The sequence below is a fragment of the Podarcis muralis genome, chromosome 10 (genome assembly GCF_964188315.1).
Source record: "Podarcis muralis chromosome 10, rPodMur119.hap1.1, whole genome shotgun sequence".
Lineage (NCBI taxonomy): Eukaryota > Metazoa > Chordata > Lepidosauria > Squamata > Lacertidae > Podarcis > Podarcis muralis.
Window position 1 is genome coordinate 5091052 of NC_135664.1, and position 19844 is coordinate 5110895.

A 19844-nucleotide genomic window follows, 5' to 3' on the forward strand; every position below is an offset into this window, starting at 1 on the left:
AGCTTGCACTCAGGTTTGCACAACACACATGTAAGTGCAAAACTCAGCTACCCGTTCACTTGTGTTCATCTATCTCATCTGGCCAATTTTCGCAGCTGGATTAAGAGACACTGCAGACAGAAGTTTCAGAGGAAGGCAAGAATCTGACATCTTCCCAAGGCTTTTAACATTAGAGTGCAAGATCTGAAGCTTTTTAATGGTACTTTTAAAAATATTGTCTGAGTTAATTTGGAAACCACCTATTGGTTGACCTGAAGCCAAGATACAGAAAGTCATCTAAGGTTACACAGAGTCCATGGCAAAGAAAAAATCATTCCTTGGATTTAAACAAACACCACCCACATCTTGTTGACTAGCAAGTGAGGCTGATTCCACCTCTCAGCTATCCCAGATATCAGGGAAACAGGATAAGGAACAGACCAGTTTGCATGTTATTGTAATGATTAGGGGTGACAGATATTTCCTTATTTTTCTACTTCACTGCCTTGGGGGGGGGGGCAGGAGGGGAGACATTCAATGACTGGAGACATGGATCATAAAAAGTAGGTGAGATACATTCCCTTCCACATAGGTAGGATCTTTTTAATAATTTAAATGGGTTTGTGCTCTCCAGACATTGTGGACCACAGCTACCATCATCCCTGGCTATTGGCCATGCACCAGCCTGCTTTTGTGTATGGCACTGAGCTATTGTTCAAAACTCCCAATGACAAAATGGTGAAAGGAGTGCAGAGGTATGTTGTCACTGTTTTTCTCACCAGCTGTTTAAAAATATAAAGCTTTGGTCTGCAACTCCTGAGGGCCTGAAGGAACAATCAGACTTCCCTCAGGTCCTCTCCCAGGGGATTTAAACAGCCCCTGACACCCAGCTCTTCTACGTCAGATTAACCCACCCACCCACTCCATTAATTTCACATTTCACTTAATGAATTGGCCTTGCTATGGGTGGTGCGGTCGCCATATTAGCGGGGCCAGGTAGGAACTTGTCTATCAGGCGAATTGGCTATGGCCTGGAGGTTTTGCCTACCTCATAGCAATCATCACAACTTTGGCGGTTTAGGCACTGGGTAACCTTAGTCCTGGTTGGAGGAGGGGTTGTACCCTCGCTCCCCACCCCCCAAAAATAAGGTATCCCGTTAAAGGGATCAGTGAAGGAGTTGCTTCTGTCCATATGCCCCGACAGGGTCTTTGGGCCTCAGCAGCGATCCTTGTGGGGATCCCTCTGTTTGATGTAAGTCATAGGAATTCCCACTATTGGGTTGACCCTGATGTCATTTCTGACAGGCGGGTCAGAAATAAATAGTTACCCATTGCCTATCCCAAGTCTCTTCATCTGTAGTCACTACAATTATGGCCTGACTTCAACTCTTGTGTCTTTTACTGGCATTTTATTTGAGGGGAAATTGTGAGGCCTGGGCCTGCACTTAAATAGTCACAGGATAGGAACTAAAAAGACCTGTGGTAAGAGAACTCGCAACCTCCTGGTGTGTGTTTAAGAAAAGCAAGTAAAGAGTGCTTGGAAATCATTCACTGAGCACAGCTACCAATTTCGAATGGTAACACCATGCAGAATGACAGAAGGGACTGTGCTATCTTCTTACCACCCAAAGCCACCCTTATTGTAGGATATCGGGAGAGCGACAGCAATTGCTCATATCTGCAAACGTTTTCAGTCATGCTATTTAGTGGCTTGAAAATAGAGGAGGGAAATCAAATGTACACCGACAAAATTGGAGGAAAGGCTATCATGACCCAACATGCACCTACAGGAAAACAATCTACAGTAGAATAAGAAAACTGATGTCACCTGATAATGCTAGGTTAATTTATTGGTGCCAATCCAAAAACTAAGGCTGGTAATTTAGAAACCCCAAATAGGTGCCAAGTAGAAATTTCATAAGCATTCCTAGATGACTCATTCCTATAAGTGAATGGGACTTTACTACCTCATTGAACTAGACTTGTGGGTACTTGTTTGACTGGAGCATTAACAACTCATAATTGGTGCCAACAGTAAGAACAATTACCATTCTCTAGGTCAGAAGTACTCTGAACCAATTCCAAGGGTAAGAAGTGTTCCTGTTTGTGATTCTTGAAATAAATGAGCTGCAGAGGTAGCACCAGCTTTTTTGATCACAACTAAATCTGAATATTCTCTCTGATTTCACAGCAGAGCTATGGCTGCCAGCCCCATGGCATAAGGAGCACTGTCTCCATTGACTAATAACAAACACACACTCCTTCAGTTCCCACAGGCTTCCATGGCCTGCAGGGAACACACAGCCAGTGCATCTGGCTGAAGGACAAACACAGCACACAGGAGCTCCCAAGAGATGGTGCTGCAATAAAATCTCACAAAGTTTGTTTATTGGCACTTGTCCGCTTTTAGCTTAGTTGTCATGTTGCTCCATTTTTCTCTATCCCTCTCCCCCGCCAAGAAGACATCCTAGAGGTGAGGCATGTGGGATAAGAGGCATCACCAGGCATCTAAGGTACAAACATCATCAACCTCCCGTGTTCGCAGTGCATTTCTGCACGTAATAGGAGAACAGCAGCAGCCAAAACAGGGAGGAAGAGACAAGCTCAAGCAAAGTAACGATTCTCTTGTCAGAGTGGCTCCTGCTCAGGAAGACCTTTCAAAGCTTTCACCCCAGGCCTTGTGTACTACTTAATATTATTTGTTATATCTTTCCTACTTGCCCTGCACCAGCGAGTCTCAGGGCAGGCCACAGCACATTAGGGACTCAGCTACACAGCTGCAAATAAAACATTTGAAAGGTGCTGTAATGTACAATATACAAATGTGACACTAGAAGGCAACAGTGAGCTGTGGAAGATTCAATGTATTTTTAAAATGTCTTAAAATAAAGCATTTTCACAGCATTTTTTATGTGTGTGTAGTTTCCACCAAAAACACAATGCAAACAGCAGTGCAGAATACAAATTAAAAAACCCTTCTGATACAGTTGTTTGTTTTCTGTGCTCATCAATCCACTCGGATTGGTCACTAGGGGAAGGCCCTACCAGCACTATTTTTTGTGCCCCTAAACTCAAAGTTGTAGAAAGCGCTCCTGTGTCTGTCCCCCCCCCACCACCCATGGCCTTATTTTCAAGCAAACCTCTTCAGGGTGTGGAGCATCAGTTTGTCATGCACAGCACTGTGGGAACAGGCAGATCTGCTGCTCCGCCTTCTATCTACAGAGATCCCCAGTGCAGTCCACAAATAACCCCATGGATATGACAATGCATTTGCAGGACAGAGTCTGTCTTTGCAAGGTGCATGTCATGTAGGAATGTGCTTGGTGGCAACCTGGGACAGATCCATATCGAAGAACCATTAAGTGTACTGACAATGCAGAACACTTGTGCTCTTATCCCTCTGGCTCAAGATTTTTTGTAAGAAATTGGTCCTAAATATCAGTAGTTTACACCCACCCACACTTACTTACCTGTGCCGTTGATCATAGCACAGCCTCCGGGCCAGTATGGAAGGGTGCTTTAAAAGAAAAAAAGGGGGATGATGCAGGTCAGGTGACAGAACTTCAAAGAAAAATCCATTTTGCTATACATTTTTCTATATTAATATAGGAGTCAGATTCAGGCCACAGTGCTTTCGTTCTAGAAGGATTCTCTGACGCAGTCCAAGGCCTGATTCAATTATGCAGTTTCCTAACCCAGAGTCTAGGGCTGCTACAGGATTCACAAGCCTGGCTTACACTGGCAGGTGTCAGCCATGTCAAGCATGGACAACCCGTGTCATGCCTCAGGCACAGCTAAATGGAAAGGAGCCCTGCATGTTGGAGAGCTCAGTCAGTAGAGCATGAGATGCTTAATTATTTCCCCATTGCCCTCTACACTACTTGCTCTTTCAAGAACTGTGAAACCAGCCGAAGTGAAACATTTAACAAAACAGAACTGTCCAAACCAGTGCATTAGAACGGTGGGTGCTGTGCTATATATACACATTGCGTTTGAAGGACCTGCCTCTAGGAGCCAAAGGTAGGAATGGCTTTGAAGGTCTACAAAACTCACCTCTGTCAAGAATACTAGTGTAAAAATCAAGGCTTGGCTTTAGTGTGCTGTTGATCCACAAAATTAAAATTAAAATCTCATCTGTATCCCTCCCTCCAAAAAAAAGAACTCAGGAAGGCGTACATAGGACATTTGATTTTATATTTAAAACCATCTTGTGAGGTAGCCTATGCTGAGAAGAAGTGATCCCCTTAAAGTTAATTTTTGCACCAGAACCTTGGTGGTAGCAAGTTTCATTCTCCTCCAGAGCTTCAAGGCAGGGAGGCAGATGGACCCAATGACAATCATCTTGGCCCTGTATCTGCTCATAAAGCCAACAGAATATATTTATCCCAAACAAGTATTGTCAAACACATCTCTGCAATAGAGTAGTTTCAAGCCTAGCAATCTTCTATGTTCAATCTTTCTGCACTGAAATAACAATCTGAGAAGAACCTGCTGGATCTGGCCCAAGGTCAGCATCCTGTTTTCCCAACCAGATGCCCATGGGAAGCCTGAAAGAAGGACTTGGGCACAACAGCACCCTCCCTGCAAGGGCCATTCAGAAGCATCCTGCCTCCAACAGTCGAGGCAGGACACAGCTTTATCCGCAGTATCCAATCCTCTTTCAAAGCCAATCAAAATTGGTGGCCATCACTGCCTCCTGGGGAGAAAATTCCATATTTCAACCATGTGCTGTGTGAGAAAGTCCTTTATTCTATCCTGAATTTTCTAACAGGTGGCTGTAAAAGCATGCAGAGACACAGAAGTTTGCAACAGCAAAATGAGAAAGGATCCACAGTGCATGATTACTGGATCTTTTACAAAGCATTAAAAAAAAGCTATGTACATTTTTCAGATATACATTACGTTTTTTCTTTATAAGTCTCGATGAGTGCCGTCTTGCTTGTGTCATTTTTCCCATTGTGGATTCTATAAAGGCCGTCCAATGTCTCATTATACTTGAGAGAGGAGAGAAAATACACAATTTTCAGTACAAACGGGTTTGATAATGAAGGTAAATCCCAGGGTTCTTTTCTATGTTCAAATAAATGTACACCATTCCTCATTTCATGCTTCTTAGCAATCAATTTATTTCTCTTACACACTTTTGCATGCAGACATACCATTCTAAAGTATGGATTTGCCAAAACTGAAGGCAAGAAAAGTAGATATATCAGCAATATATCCATTTAAAATGGGTTAGACACCACCAAGAATTTGCATCTTTTAAAAATAACCCAAAGTAACATACTGAAATACTAATGTTCAATTTAAAGCCTCAGTCAACAGGATGACACAGAAATGAAAATCACTCTATTCATTTCACAAGGGTGGGCACTAATGGAACTAGACCACCTGCTCCTTTTGCATCAGAATTAGCCAATGGGGTGGTGCCGGACTACAACTCCCAACATGCTGGCTGAGGCTGATGGGAACTGTGGTCTGGAGAGGCCAGGCTGGGTACATGATCACTGTTTAGTTCAGCGGGGGTGGACTGAGGCAACATGGTGGCCTGTGGAAGGACAATCTTTGCCGCTGTCCCCAGCAATGGCGGAACAAGGCCCTAAGGAGCAGGTTTGCTACTTTAAGGCTGAGAAAGAGCAAGCTCAGCCGAGGAAGACACAGCTGAGTTGTTTCACACTCCCCTCCCCTTCTTCGACCCTACCCTCTCCTTTTTCCCAGCCTGGTAGTAAGATCCAATTTCTAAGGGCCTTTCCATTCTCCCCCAGCACCAAGACAAGTGGTTTATTTCCCTTTTGGGACACATACGTACAGGAAGGAATACGCCAACAACCCTTTCAACTCCTGGAAGTGGAATTTTCTTCAAGAAAGGATCTTCATAGCCCCAGAGTATTTCTTTCACAGTTCTGTTTTGAAGGAATTGGGACTTTGATGACTTCACCCAAATGTCCAACAACGCTTGTATGAAGCCACTTTGATACAAAGCAGGTGCAGCCTGAGACAAACACAAACACATATACAGTCATACCTCGGGTTGAATATGCTTCATGTTGAGCGCGTTCAAGTTGCGCTCCGTGGCAACCCGGAAGTAATGGAGCACGTTACTTCCGGGTTTTGCCACTCGCACATGCGTAGACGCTCAAAATGATGTCATGCACATGCGCAGAAGCGGCGAAAAGTGACGCGTGCGTGCGCAGATGTGCAGACGCTAGTTACGTTTGCTTCTGGATGCGAACGGGGCTCCGGAACGGATCCTGTTCGCATCCTGAGGTACCACTGTATTCCCTCTGACTAACCTTCTTGCATTCAGCTTGCGACCAAGATGCCCCCCCTCTTTTTTGGGGGGGAGGCTGCAATAACCCAGCCAGAGACCAGGCAATGAAAACTTTTGAACATTAGTGATAAGCATTATGGTTGATTGGAATCAGAGCAGTGACACGGTTCGCGTTTTGGTGCACTGTCTGCTGTATTTCATTTTGGAAGGAAATCTTGAAGCATTCCCCAGTGTTTTAAAAGCCCACCATGTACAAAAAGAACTAGAAACCTGCCCTAGTCTTCGGGGGGGGGGGATATGTCTGGATTTTTAAACACACACACAAATCGAAGATCCTTCCAACTTCTGATTCTACAATGAATCTAATTGCTTGACATGATTTCATGCTATTAAGTATGACAGAATATGGTGGTTGTCTACATTAGGGATATCTAATCTGAGAGAAGGAAAGAGGAAACTGAGGTTTAAGGCTCTAAGTGTGGAGCCACATGATACACAGCTTCACTGTTCTCTTCCATTTGCTACAGAATTTAATTATAGGCTGTACAGTATTATGAAAGTTGCTCATCATTCAGACAACGAAGGGCCAGGAGGAAACTTCTATTTTGGCAACTGCAAGGCCAGCTGCAAACTTACCCTGGCTAAACCATTATTTCTCCCAGGGTACCGTGATAGATGTGGGACATGGGTGGCACTGTGGGTTAAACCACAGAGCCTAGGGCTTGCTGATCAGAAGGTCGGCGGTTTGAATCCCCACGACGGGGTGAGCTCCCGTTGCTTGGTTCCCGCAGTTTGAAAGCACATCAAATTGCAAGTAGATAAATAGGTACCGCTCCGGCGAGAAGGTAAACGGTGTTTCCATGTGCTGCTCTGGTTCACCAGATGCGGCTTAGTCATGCTGGCCACATTGGTTCCCTCAGCCAATAAAGCGAGATGAGCGCCGCAACCCCAGAGTCAGTCATGACTGGACCTAATGGTCAGGGATCCCTTTACCTTTTTACCGTGATAGACTAAAGCAATGAAACTGGTTTCTCTAAAGAGCATATTCTTAGGGCCTCACAAAATTACAAATTCCAGGATTCTTTAAGGGGAAGCTGCTACAGTCAAGATGCAATGAAACCTATTTGTAACAGAAAGGCAGTGTCAAAACTAGGCTCATTTTCACCAGGGTCAAAGACTCAGCCGGAAGCCTCAATGGTGCTCCTCAGGAGGCTTCATCTGGGATAGCCCCCCCCCCCCCCAGCTACGGCTCTGCGGAAAGGTGCATAAATTCCACCTTTTCTCCAAGAATTCTAGCCAGTATGATTCTCCCCACACACTCCCTTGTGTCCCCACAACAACCTGAGAGATTGGTGAGGCTGAGAAATGGCAACTGGCCCAAGGCCATCAAGTGAGCTTCGTAGCTGAGTGGGGATTTCAGGCTTGGTCTCCCCACTCCTGATGTGGAAACCCCCACACCATCCTGGCTCTCCCAACTATAATGGAGAGCCCACAACACCTTTCATTTCTGCCCCTAAAAATAGAATGGAGCATTATAATCCCTGAAGGGATATTTCTGGTAAATATTGGAGAAGGGAGAGACAGCCAATCAATGGAGCAACTGCACCACAGTTGACAATCCAATCTTACCTATGATCCAATCTTACCTAGCTACTACTTTCTCAGCCTCAGAAGAGAGAGAAGAGGGGAGGGGCCTATTACAGGGATGCTCAAGATTTCTGAGATAATTTCAAGCCCTTCACATAACTATATTCATCTAATCATCAATAACTATGCAGCTTTAACATCAGTTCACAAAGAAGAAGAAGAAGAAGAAGAAGAAGAAGAAGAAGAAGAGGAGGAGGAGGAGGAGGAGGAGGAGGAGGAGTTTGGATTTGATATCCTGCTTTATCACTACTCTAAGGAGTCTCAAAGCGGCTAACATTCCCCTTTCCCTTTCTTCCCCACAACAAACACTCTGTGAGGTGAGTGGGGCTGAGAGACTTCAGAGAAGTGTGACTAGCCCAAGGTCACTCAGCAGCTGCATGTGGAGGAGCGGAGATGTGAACCCGGTTCCCCAGATTACGAGTCCACCGCTCTTAACCACTACACCACACTGGCTCTGTGAAAAGTAGTCTCATTAGATCAAGATAATCACCAGATCTCTAACCTCAAATTCTAATCTGGGAAAATGAAAGCTATTCCCAGCCCTACCTGTTTTAGCAGTCAACTCTGGAATTAGCGCTACTGTGGTGCAATCAGAGGGTTTAAGAAGGGTGAAACACTCTTCCCGTCTAAAGAAACAAACAATTCAAATTGATGCAAACGTGCAGTGTATCGTTCTACAAATCAGGCCCCAAGGGGGTTTGGCAATGTGCTTTTCTTAAGAGCTCCAGTCTCAGTAGGGCTGGATGGCTCTGGAGATGCCTCACTCTGGCACTAATTGGCACCATTGTTAGTAGCCTTGTCATAGAAGCCAAGTATAGGCTGGACAAGGGATTTGCGAAAGGTTCTCCATCCCCAGCGGCCAAGGCAAAGAGGGCTCAAGCAACAGAGTATGGCTACAATCACGCAAACTCCACACAGTGCCTTTTCTGTGGTGGGAAAAGAAAACAAAAAGACAACCACACTATTTCTTAACTGATTTAATTTTGTAGCTGGAGGACAACTTTTGTCCTCATTACTCAACCTGTGCATTTGGGAGAAAAAGGTAATCTGAAGATGAGAAAGTTTGAATGTTACATAATTAGGAAATTTGCCTGGCTTACGTACCACAACGGCAAGGTTGACTATTGTGAAAGTGTCGTTTTCTGGCCCAACTGAGAGATCAGGCTGAAAGAGAGCAATATTTGGCTGGTAGAAAGACACTGTGGAGTCGTTATGTTGAGTGATGTTTTCTTTCGGCAAATAGCGCACCCTTAGAAATCAAAGAAGAAATTTAACTGCAAAAGCTGAATTGAAAGAATGCTGATTTAGCACCAGCCAGCTAAATCAGCATTTCTTCCCAGTGCCAGAGCATTCCCTCTACCCAACACACTCAACATCTTTAGGGTTCCTTTGGGTATAAGTTTTCATTGCAGTGCTTTGTACAAAAAAAATATATAGGTGGTATCCAAGTAAGTTTTACTCAGAATAGACCCACTGAAAGTAATGAACATGACTTATTTTTATTATTGATTATTGGTTAATTTCAATGAGTCTGCTCTGAGTTAAACTTAGTTGAATACCACCTTATGGCAACACAGACATCACCTCCAAAAAGTGCTCCTATGCTTTATTTTTATTCTTACCCCGTTACGGTAAAGAACCTTTGTTACAAGTGGGGAGCAGCAGGCAGTGAGAAAATAGAGCCGAGCAATGCATATTTAAGGCCGCATTAAATTTGCCCTCATAATGAGTTTTATATAGTAACCCTGAACATGTATCTGTGCATAAATCCAGCTCAAGTCAATACTTTCAGAAGAGTTCCCCCCCAAAAAAAATTACAGAAGAGCAGAAGAGCTTGCTGGATCAGGCCAGTGGCTCATCTAGGCCAACATCCTGCACTCACAGGAGCCAACCACATGTCTGTGGGATACCAGGGAGCAGAACATGAGCACAAGAGCCCTCTCCCCTCCTGTGGCCAAACTCCAGCAACTGGTTTTCGAAAGCATTGCTGCAGAGCCCAGGCATCCTGGCTAGTAGTAGCCATCAATAGTACTCTCCTCCAGGAATTTGCCTAATCCTCTTTCAAAGCCATCCAAGTTGGGGGCCATCACTGCCTCCTGGGGGAGCAGGGTCCATAATATGTAATAATATGAATAATAATAATAATAATAATAATAATAATAATAATTTATTATTTATACCCCGCCATCTGGCTGAGTTTCCCCAGCCACTCTGGGCAGCTCCCAATCGAGTGTTAAAAACAACAGAACATTAAATATTAAAAACTTTTAGGGAACAGGACTGCCTTCAGATGTCTTTTAAAGATAGGATAGCTGCTTATTTCCTTCACATCTGAAGGGAGGGCATTCCACAGGGCGGGCGCCACTACCAAGAAGGCCCTCTGCCTGGTTCCCTGTAACTTGGCTTCTTGCAGCGAGGGAACCACCAGAAGGCCCTCGGCGCTGGACCTCAGTTTCTGGGCTAAACGATGGGGGTAGAGACGCTCCTTCGGGAATACTGGGCTGAAGCCATTTAGGGCTTTAAAGGTCAGCACCAACCCTTTGAATTGTGCTTAGAAACATACTGGGAGCCAATGCAGATCTCACATAATTTATGTGGTGCGAAAAGAAGTCCTTTCTTTTACCTATTCCAAGTCATAGGTTGGGTGCAAGGTTTTTGTTGTTCTGAGGTGGTCGAGGGGTGCTACACTTATTTTACTTTACAAATCATCTCTTCGGTGACCTGAACTGTTCAGCCTTCCCACCCACGTGCACTTCCTGCAACCTCCCCAGTGACATCAGCCAGTCTGTCCCATAAGCAGGGGAAGGCGGGGGGGGGGGCAGCTACTGTGCACCTGACTGCTGGACTTTGTTATTCTTCTTCTTATTATTATTATTTTTAAAGGGAAGATGAAGGTTTGTTCTCCTTCAAAACAAAGATGAAAATAGTGCAATGGAGGTTGGTGGCCAAACTCAGTTTCCCCAACTAAAGCTCAGGGAAGGCAACAAAAAGTAGCTCCTCTCATGGAGATTAAAAATAAATAAATCAGGAAATGAAGGGTGCTTGGGAGTCTGAATGAGTGTTTAACAGAAAGATAGCCATCTCACAAAGACAGGGTTAACTCAGTCCTGAACCCAGCAAGATTACCGTATTTTTCGCTCCATAAGATGCACCAGACCATAAGGCACACCTAGTTTTGGGAGGAGGAGGAAAACAATATTCTGAATCCCATAAGCCAGAACAGCAAGAGGGATCTGGCTTCTGGGATAGCCTCTGGCTGTTCTGGCTTCTGGGATAGCCGCGCCAAGCCTCTCCCGGGTAGCGGGATGAAGGCTCCCCTGCCCAAAGATGCTACGCAGAAGCCAGGAGAGGCGTTTCGCTGAAGGGGCGCTGCACACCTCTCCCTCTCTGTGCAGCGCCTCTCCTTCACAGGAAAGGTGCTGCGCAGAGAGGGAGAACTGTGCAGTGCCCCTTCAGCCAAGCGGGAGGAGGAATGGAGCCTCTTCTGTTCCTCCTCCGGCTTCGCAGGACAGGCGTGTCACTGAAGGGGCACTGCACAGTTTTCCCTCTCTGCGCAGCACCTCTCCTTCACAAAGCGGGAGGAGGAACAGAAGGGGCTCCGTTCCTCCTCCCGCTTCGCTGAAGGGGTGCTGCGCAGCTCTCCCTCTCTGCACAGTGCCATTCACTCCATAAGATGCACTCACATTTCCCCTTACTTTTTAGGGGGGGAAATGCGTCATATGGAGCAAAAAATACGGTATTAGGAAAAACACAGGGGGTGGGGGGGTGACTCATTTTTCACAGAAGACCTTTGTGTAATTGGAGAAGAGGTTTTTGGCACAACACTAGAACCAGCAGATTTGGAACAATCAGGTCTGCCCACCAACCCACCCTCAAAAAAGAACAGAAGGAGACACACATTTAACACCAAAAACCTTGCCTACCTGTAAGTGTAAGGCCCTTTCTGCTTGAGTATTGGATGTGATCCATTTTCCATTACTTCTTTTGGGTTTTGCACATCAAAGAACCAAAATTGCCTGTAGACTGGACTCCCGGGTACAAGCCAGTTCTCATATGCAATTGTACCATTTTCAAGGACTGTTTCCTGGAAGAAGAAAAGAACAAGGAGAAAAGGAGGAGTGTTGTGTGCTCTGCTCCCTCCAATCAAGCTAATACAGTAGTGTGAACCTTCATACATTTCAACCTGATGTAAAAAAAAAAATGTTACTTAAAAAAAAAAAAAAATCCTTCCAGTAGCACCTTAAAGACCAACTAAGTTAGTTCTTGGTATGAGCTTTCGTGTGCATGCACACTTCTTCAGATATCTGAAGAAGTGTGCATGCACACGAAAGCTCATACCAAGAACTAACTTAGTTGGTCTTTAAGGTGCTACTGGAAGGAATTTTTTTTTGTTTTGACTATGGCAGACCAACACGGCTACCCATCTGTAACTTAAAAAAAAATGTTACTTAAAAAAAAAAGACACAAGAATTGGAAAATACATTATAAAAGTAGATTATAATTGCTCAAACTAATAATTGATTAATACATCTTAGGAAACATTTTAACTAAGTTCTCCATTTATCAGTGCAGATTTAAACTCTGTTCCTTTTTATTCCAGGTCAATATGTAGGTGTGAGAAGGGGAGAAAGGTGGGGGGAGCTTCTAGTGAAGTCAAGATAAACTATTTCAACTACTACATTAAGGAATGGTGGCCTTAAAATTATCTTATTTGACATGCAGTAGGAGTTGTGGTCGTTTTAGCAAGATTCTCCTTCAACATTTCCTAAAATAGTGCTCATCAATTACAAATAGCTGTTCTAGGACTGGTCTTTCCCAAATCAGAGAAACACACTATGTAGAGATAATCCTGCAAGTTAAGAGAATAATAATAAGAATTACTGAAGACTCTGAACTAGTAATGTACAGATATTGATACAAAATCTCATTTGAAAAAAAGAAAGTGAAAACTTAGATCCACGATTTTCGAAGTAGACTTTAGCACATTGCCTGAAAGTTAATTAGACCTAATTTCTAAATTAGAAGAAGAAAATAGCAGATCAGAATCTTCTGTGCAGACAGAAGAGCTAATACAAACAAACCCCAAAGGCTTTGGCCTTAGCATTTTTAAAGTGATATTAAATACATAACTTTGGCGATACTCATCTTGCCTCTTGGCTTCACTACTCAAGTGACAACTGAAGCGTGGAGATAGGATAAACTATAATTAATTCTATCATTTATTCATTTTAACAACTGAAGTGGTTCATTCACTTTCATTTCCCATTTAATTCAATGGACACCCCACCAATCTTCTGTCGCTTATAACTTTTGTATTTTAGATCCCAGGAAATTCGGGTCAAACTATTACCCTTCCGAAGGATCAAACCTGCAAACTTTCAGTCCTATTTTATATCTATTCACTGCTCCCCCTCCTGCCACCATCTTTTCTGACCTGTATATAGTCGGCTGGCAAGCTCTATGGTATGTGGCCTTGAAGACAAAGCTCTGGCTATGGCTCAAGCTTTGTTTTAAACCAGTGGGCATTGCCCCCTTGATATTGAGGGACGATTTCCAATCATCGTGGGAAAGGGAGGTCATTAACGAGGTTCAATCCTGCGGATTGTCTCCCCTTTACTTTGAGTCTATGACGTACAATCAAGCTAGAGCTGTGATCTCCCGGAGACTGAGTGACATTGCCAGACAAGAGGACATAGCCCAGGTAAAGCCAGGGATGTTCCTAGGGGACCAGATTTATCGGACCATACCAGCCCCCTACCTTGCAGAAATCCACTATGTGGAATACCGCAGACTTCTTACAGCGGCTAGATTAAATGTCCTCGACTCTGCGATATTGTGGGGAAGGTACAGGGGAGTACCATATGCCCAGAGAACCTATCATTGTGCCATGGGTGCAGTTGAGTCCACCGAACACATTCTATTGACTTGCCCTTCTTATGCAGAGCTTAGACAAAATTTTATAGACCCACTCCTATGTCAATTTAGCTTCCTACCCAGAGAAAACCAGGTTTTACACTTGCTGAATAACGTCACTAGAGCTATACCTTCCTTGGTGGCCAAATTTCTTTTTTTAGCTTTTAAGCGTCGCAAGACTATAATTGACTGTATTGATATAGGGCTATCTGTTTAGCCCATTTTAGTGTTGGCTAAGTTCTAAAATCTTCCTGGATGTTTTAACTGTGTATTGACAAATGTACTTTTTTCTGACTGACGGTCAAATAAAAGGTTGATGATGATGATGATGACCTGTATATAGCTGGTTTCATTTCTTCATCCCAACAGCAAAACAGGTTCCCATTCAGAACCCATTTGTCTGAACTACCATTTATTTTTTTAAACAACAGGAAATGAAGACAAAGTCAGAGTGGGGGGGGGGGAGGAAGGATTTTCACATGTCTTTTCAAAGTTTGCAAAAGAGCAACTTTTGAGCAAGTCCTCACAAGGCTCCTGTGGGAAATTGCTTCATCTTTTTGCCAAGGACTTAACCTTCACTCCAAAATATGCAGCAAAGGATTGTGTCTGTACAGCAGGCATACACTGCACTGAGCTGAACTTCAGCTATTCAGGGTCAGGCAATGCACTTTGTGTGTGTTTCCCAATGCTGTCAAAACATGCTAAGCAAATGCCACAACTCCATCGAATGCTGGAACCACTGCACTTCAGAGTCCGTAGTCCCTTTACAGAGAGCCAGACAGAAAGGAAATGTAAGATGCATTGGGGGGGGGGGGAGGTAGCAGAACTTGATAGAGAAGGCAACCCATTTTTGTTATTTAAAAAGCTTTGTCACAGGATCTGCTTGAAGTGCTCCAGAAGGCCAAATCCTGATGGCAATAGACTTGCTTGTTCATGTACTCTCTTACAAACTCGTGTCACCCTGACTCAATGTTTGCAGCTTTTCAACACTGAGCAGGTCCCAGGAGGCCAGGGATTATGTGGAGCACTGAGAAAAAGGAGAAGTTGAAATGAAAAGTCAGGAATCTACTGGGGAAAGGTCAACATGCTTTGTCTGGGACTTTGGATAAGGCCTTCAGAGGGGGAAAGGCCATCTTTACATGACCTATGAGACACAAACATACAGAAAGTTCACTGGCATTAACTGCGGCCAAACAGCTGACAGCCGTTTTCTCCTATTGCTCATCCCATGTTAAGAGGGTACAGTTAATTCCTCGAGCGGGAAGTCAGGCTGTTTGGTAAACACATCTGGCAGCCTGATTTGGGCCACAACTGGAAGGGATGGAGCAACAGTCACCCCGATGGAAATTCAACATTCAGAACCAGCCCATAGCAAAGGCCTCCTTGCCCTTTCCAGAACAACCCTTAATCTCCACAAACAGATTAAAAGGGTGTTAACAGCATCAACATGAAGCAATAAAAAGCCAGGGTGCACATGCTAGCACTTGCCATTCCGATCATATCCCTGAAATAGGCATCAAAGAAAATGCTCCCCACTCCCCTGCGCTGTGAGGTTGGACAGGAAATTCAAGCCTTCTGTCATTTTATTTAGAGAATTCTGTGACGGTATTCCTGAGACACTTCAAGCTGCAGGTGGGACCTCAGGTTTTCCCTATGATCCACACAGAGAAAAGCAGCCTGTTAAGAAGAACAACTTTCTCCTAGAGCTTTTTCCTATGAAAAAGGCGTCTAGATTTGCATGGGGAAACCTGCAATAAGAAGCATCTCAATTACACCATGCACCCTCAGGGACAATTTATATTATATCCTTATCGGGACGCGGGTGGCGCTGTGGGTAAAAGCCTCAGCGCCTAGGGCTTGCCGATCGAAAGGTCGGCGGTTCGAATCCCCGCAACGGGGTGCGCTCCCGTTGCTCGGTCCCAGCGCCTGCCAACCTAGCAGTTCGAAAGCACCCCCGGGTGCAAGTAGATAAATAGGGACCGCTTACCAGCAGGAAGGTAAACGGTGTTTCCGTGTGCTGCGCTGGCTCACCAGATGCAGCTTTGTCACGCTGGCCACATGACCCGGAAGTGTCTCCGGACAGCGCTGGCCCCCGGCCTCTTGAGTGAGATGGGCGCACAACCCTAGAGTCTGTCAAGACTGGCCCGTATGGGCAGGGGTACCTTTACCTTTACCTTATATCCTCATCAAATTACTTTTCTAGAACTTGGGGACATCCAATGAAGCTGAATTCAATTTTGTTTTTTAAAGCATAGTGACTATTCTGCTTCATCTCCTGGCTGATGTGAAGAAAAGTTGGGACTAGTCCTAAACTGGCCCACCAGGGAAGGAAACGCATTTCAAGATGCAGAGGAAGGCAAGAGGAAGACCAGCCTGGAGAGACCCACCTTCTCAAAGCGCTCTTTGTGTCAACCGTCCACTGATGTTGCACAGTGTGTCATTCCTATGCTACAGAGAGACATCATCTTTTCCTTATCAGTCAACTCAGAAGCCTTGTTGGAGTCAGAGAATGCGGGGTGCAAGGCAAGTCAGAAACCAAGCAAGAGGGAGGAAGCACCCAAGATGCAAGGGAACATTCCACCCATGAATGTGGAACCAGGGAACCTGCCTTATATAGAGCCAGACCAATGGACGAGTCAGTGTTTCCTGCACTGACTGGCAGCAGCTCTCTGAGGTATCAGACAAGAGGCTTACTCAGTCTGACCCAGAGACCTTCTGCTCTCCAGCACTGAGGGTTGGCCTTTGAATGAGTTGGTCAAGTTAGCAACATCCTCATTAATTCTGAACACTCTTAAACCAGGATAAATATAAAGGCTGGATCACATTCAATGCATCACATTGTGTGTGTGTGTATCTGTATCTGCACATACACATGCAGCTCCTGTGTATCCTATTTTTCCTCTTTTTTCTTGAAACAATGAAACTGTGGCAGAGGTAAGTGGGCGAGAGACTATTGTGTTCTTGCAATTCCTGGCAAAAGGGCTTTGCATATTCTGCAAGACCAAGCATTTTTTATGTGGAAAGAAAAAAATAGTAAAACAAGATTGTTATTTTCTACTTGGAAGTTACTTATATGCCATTTTAAAATAACCTGCTAGTAGTGATGGCTATAAAAGGGACGCGGGCGGCGCTGTGGGTAAAAGCCTCAGCGCCTAGGGCTTGCCGATTGAAAGGTCGGCGGTTCGAATCCCCGCGGCGGGGTGCGCTCCCGTTGCTCGGTCCCAGCGCCTGCCAACCTAGCAGTTCGAAAGCACCCCCGGGTGCAAGTAGATAAATAGGGACCGCTTACCAGCGGGAAGGTAAACGGCGTTTCCGTGTGCGGCTCTGGCTCGCCAGATGCAGCTTGTCACGCTGGCCACGTGACCCGGAAGTGTCTCCGGACAGCGCTGGCCCCCGGCCTCTTGAGTGAGATGGGCGCACAACCCTAGAGTCTGTCAAGACTGGCCCGTATGGGCAGGGGTACCTTTACCTTTACCTTTAGTGATGGCTATTGCCTGAAACACTTTGAGGTTTGCATTCCTGTGGCTACGCTAAATGTTGCAATAGAATTCTCAAAGAGAAATAAACTAGGATTGTTAGGCTAAACCTGGGATGAGGAACTAGTGACCCTCCAGGTTTTGTTGAACTTCCCATCAGACCCAGCCAGCAAGTCCAGTGGTCAGGGATGAGGAGAGCTGCAGTGCAGCAACACCCAGAGGGCAACAGCTTCCCCATCCCTGAGCCAAAATGCCACCCAGTGCCAGAAAGAGGGCTTGTTCTAAAATTAATTTAGATGAGCATTCCGGGCGCCTTCCTTATTTACTCAGCCCTGCCAGAAGCAACTCCAGTTTAGTGTATATCTGGTTATTGACCTACACATGAGGTTTTTTTAGCCTGCAGGGGAAGTCCTACTGTAGCAGTCAAAAGTGGGGGATGGGTGAGAAATTTTATTCAGTTCACATTCAAATGTAGATCTATCAAATTTGCACTTGCCAAAACCATATGAAAACGGCCATCTTTCAAAATTTGCACTTACAAGTTTTGCAGTGCTGTTCTCCGACCACATAATATTTACAAAAATGCATATTCTAGGGGGAAGTGTGCTAATGTAAAAGTGAAAGTAATAGTATACAAAAATGCATTATATATTTGGGGGAATGTGTACGTTAATCAAAATTGCATGCAAAAACGAGTTGATTAGGAGAAAATTATACTAAAATGCTGGCAAATTTCCCAGATTGTTTTCTATTTTAAAAAAGTTGGCAATTGTTCAACCATGTTCACTTGGTGTATTTCTACAACACATGTAGCCATTCTTCACAGCTGAGGAGTCAGATATGTTCCAAAAATGTTTCTGAAGATCTTTTAACATTGCCAAAAATTGCCTCCAGTTTTCAACAGTCCTTGCAAAAATGTACATTTAACCTATAACTGATTGTTGCTCCGCAAAAGTTGCTTTTGTAAAATGAACTATATTGCAATGTGAAACAGCAGCAAAGTTGTGCACGGTGCTCAAACGCTCCTACAGCAATCCTGTCATGCCGCAAATGAAGCCAGCCAGAGTCTGGCTTGTTGTGTCATCTGAATCTGGGCTCATGATTGGTAAGTCAAGAACAAACCTTGGCTACTGCTCACAGTTTGGAGAGAAATGAGGCAAAGAGCCCAGATTCAGTCTGTGGCTTCTTTCATCTGCAACATTGCAGCAGCACTGCAAGAACTTCACAATAAACTGTGGCTTGTTTTAAGCTAGTTTAATGTGACATTTGTTCTGGGCTGCCTAGTAGCACTTGACTCAGTGCCAGACAGATGCAAGACTTCTCAGAGGTCCAGAGAGGCCCAGGCCACTTTCAGTCCTTAAGGTCTCTTGCCACAATAAAAATAAGAAGCAATGACTCAGGACCTTACTGTAATTTTACTGATAGCCACCCTGAGCCTGGCTCTGGCCAGGGAGGGTGGGGTATAAATAAAATTTGTTGTTGTTGTTGTTGTTGTTGTTGTTGTTGTTGTTGTTGTTGTTGTTGTTGTTGTTGTTGTTATTATTATGAAGACAGAATAAAACTGCAAAAAGACTGTGAGACATACTAGCTAAGAGAAGAATTATGCCTTCTACCAAATCACATCTCTTATTTGCTATAATTTGCAGCTCAAAGCTGAGAGACCGTGTCACATTTTGGTCCAATGCACATAAAAACAAGTTGCAAAACTGATCAAATGCCAAAACATTAACAAGTGTCTACATTTGAGGTCCACTTTTGAGCTTGAGGCCCTGGTCAATTGGCACTCCTGCCGGCCACTCTCCCTGAATTGGCCGTGGATCTAAACCACAGAGCCTAGGGCTTGCCGATCAGAAGGTCGGCGGTTCGAATCCCCGTGACAGGGTGAGCTCCCGTTGCTCGGTCCCTGCTCCTGCCAACCTAGCAGTTCAAAAGCACGTCAAAGTGCAAGTAGATAAATAGGCGGGAAGGTAAACGGCGTTTCCGTGCGCTGCTCTGGTTTCGCCAGAAGCGGCTTAGTCATGCTAGCCACATGACCCGGAAGCTGTACGCCGGCTCCCTCGGCCAATAAAGCGAGATGAGCGCCACAACCCCAGAGTCGTCCGCGACTGGACCTAACGGTCAGGGGGCCCTTTACCTTTACACAGCCCTAACAGAAGCAAATATGGAGATGAAATGGAGGAAGAAGTGGGGAATCACCCACAATTCCATTATATAGAACTACACATGCCATAGTATTTCTTGGGTCAGGAGTCTGATGCAGGACACTCATGAGCTGCTTTTTCTCACTTTTGCAGAACAGAGATGAGTTAACTGTTACAAGTTTTGGTAGGGGCATCTCAACTACACCCCCCCCCCCCGGTTAAACTGAGTAACCCAAGTCAGTTGTGCAACGCAAGTCATTATCTGAGAATAGCTTGCAGTCATTTTATTTATCTAGCCAAGGGCAAAGTCAGGCCACTTTTCAAATCAGTAGATAGCAGTGTGCAGAATACGTTTTCATAAAGAACTGCATTCTTTGCAAAACAAAAAACCCACCAGATACTGCCTATCAGATATGA

At 44.7% G+C, this 19844-nt stretch overlaps 1 protein-coding gene across 2 annotated transcripts in view; it reads right to left on the reverse strand.

The window, feature by feature from the left end:
• The window catches only part of CD36 (CD36 molecule (CD36 blood group)), a 49711-nt gene that overhangs the window by 11398 nt on the left and 18469 nt on the right, over positions 1-19844 (reverse strand). For both annotated transcript variants that reach the window (XM_077935732.1, XM_028747113.2), the window contains exons 3-7: positions 11821-11981; positions 9002-9146; positions 5789-5971; positions 4882-4973; positions 3450-3496 (exon numbers count right to left, since the gene is read on the reverse strand). In XM_077935732.1, coding sequence (XP_077791858.1) covers positions 3450-3496; positions 4882-4973; positions 5789-5971; positions 9002-9146; positions 11821-11981 — 628 coding nt within the window. The remainder of the gene's footprint in view (positions 1-3449; positions 3497-4881; positions 4974-5788; positions 5972-9001; positions 9147-11820; positions 11982-19844) is intronic.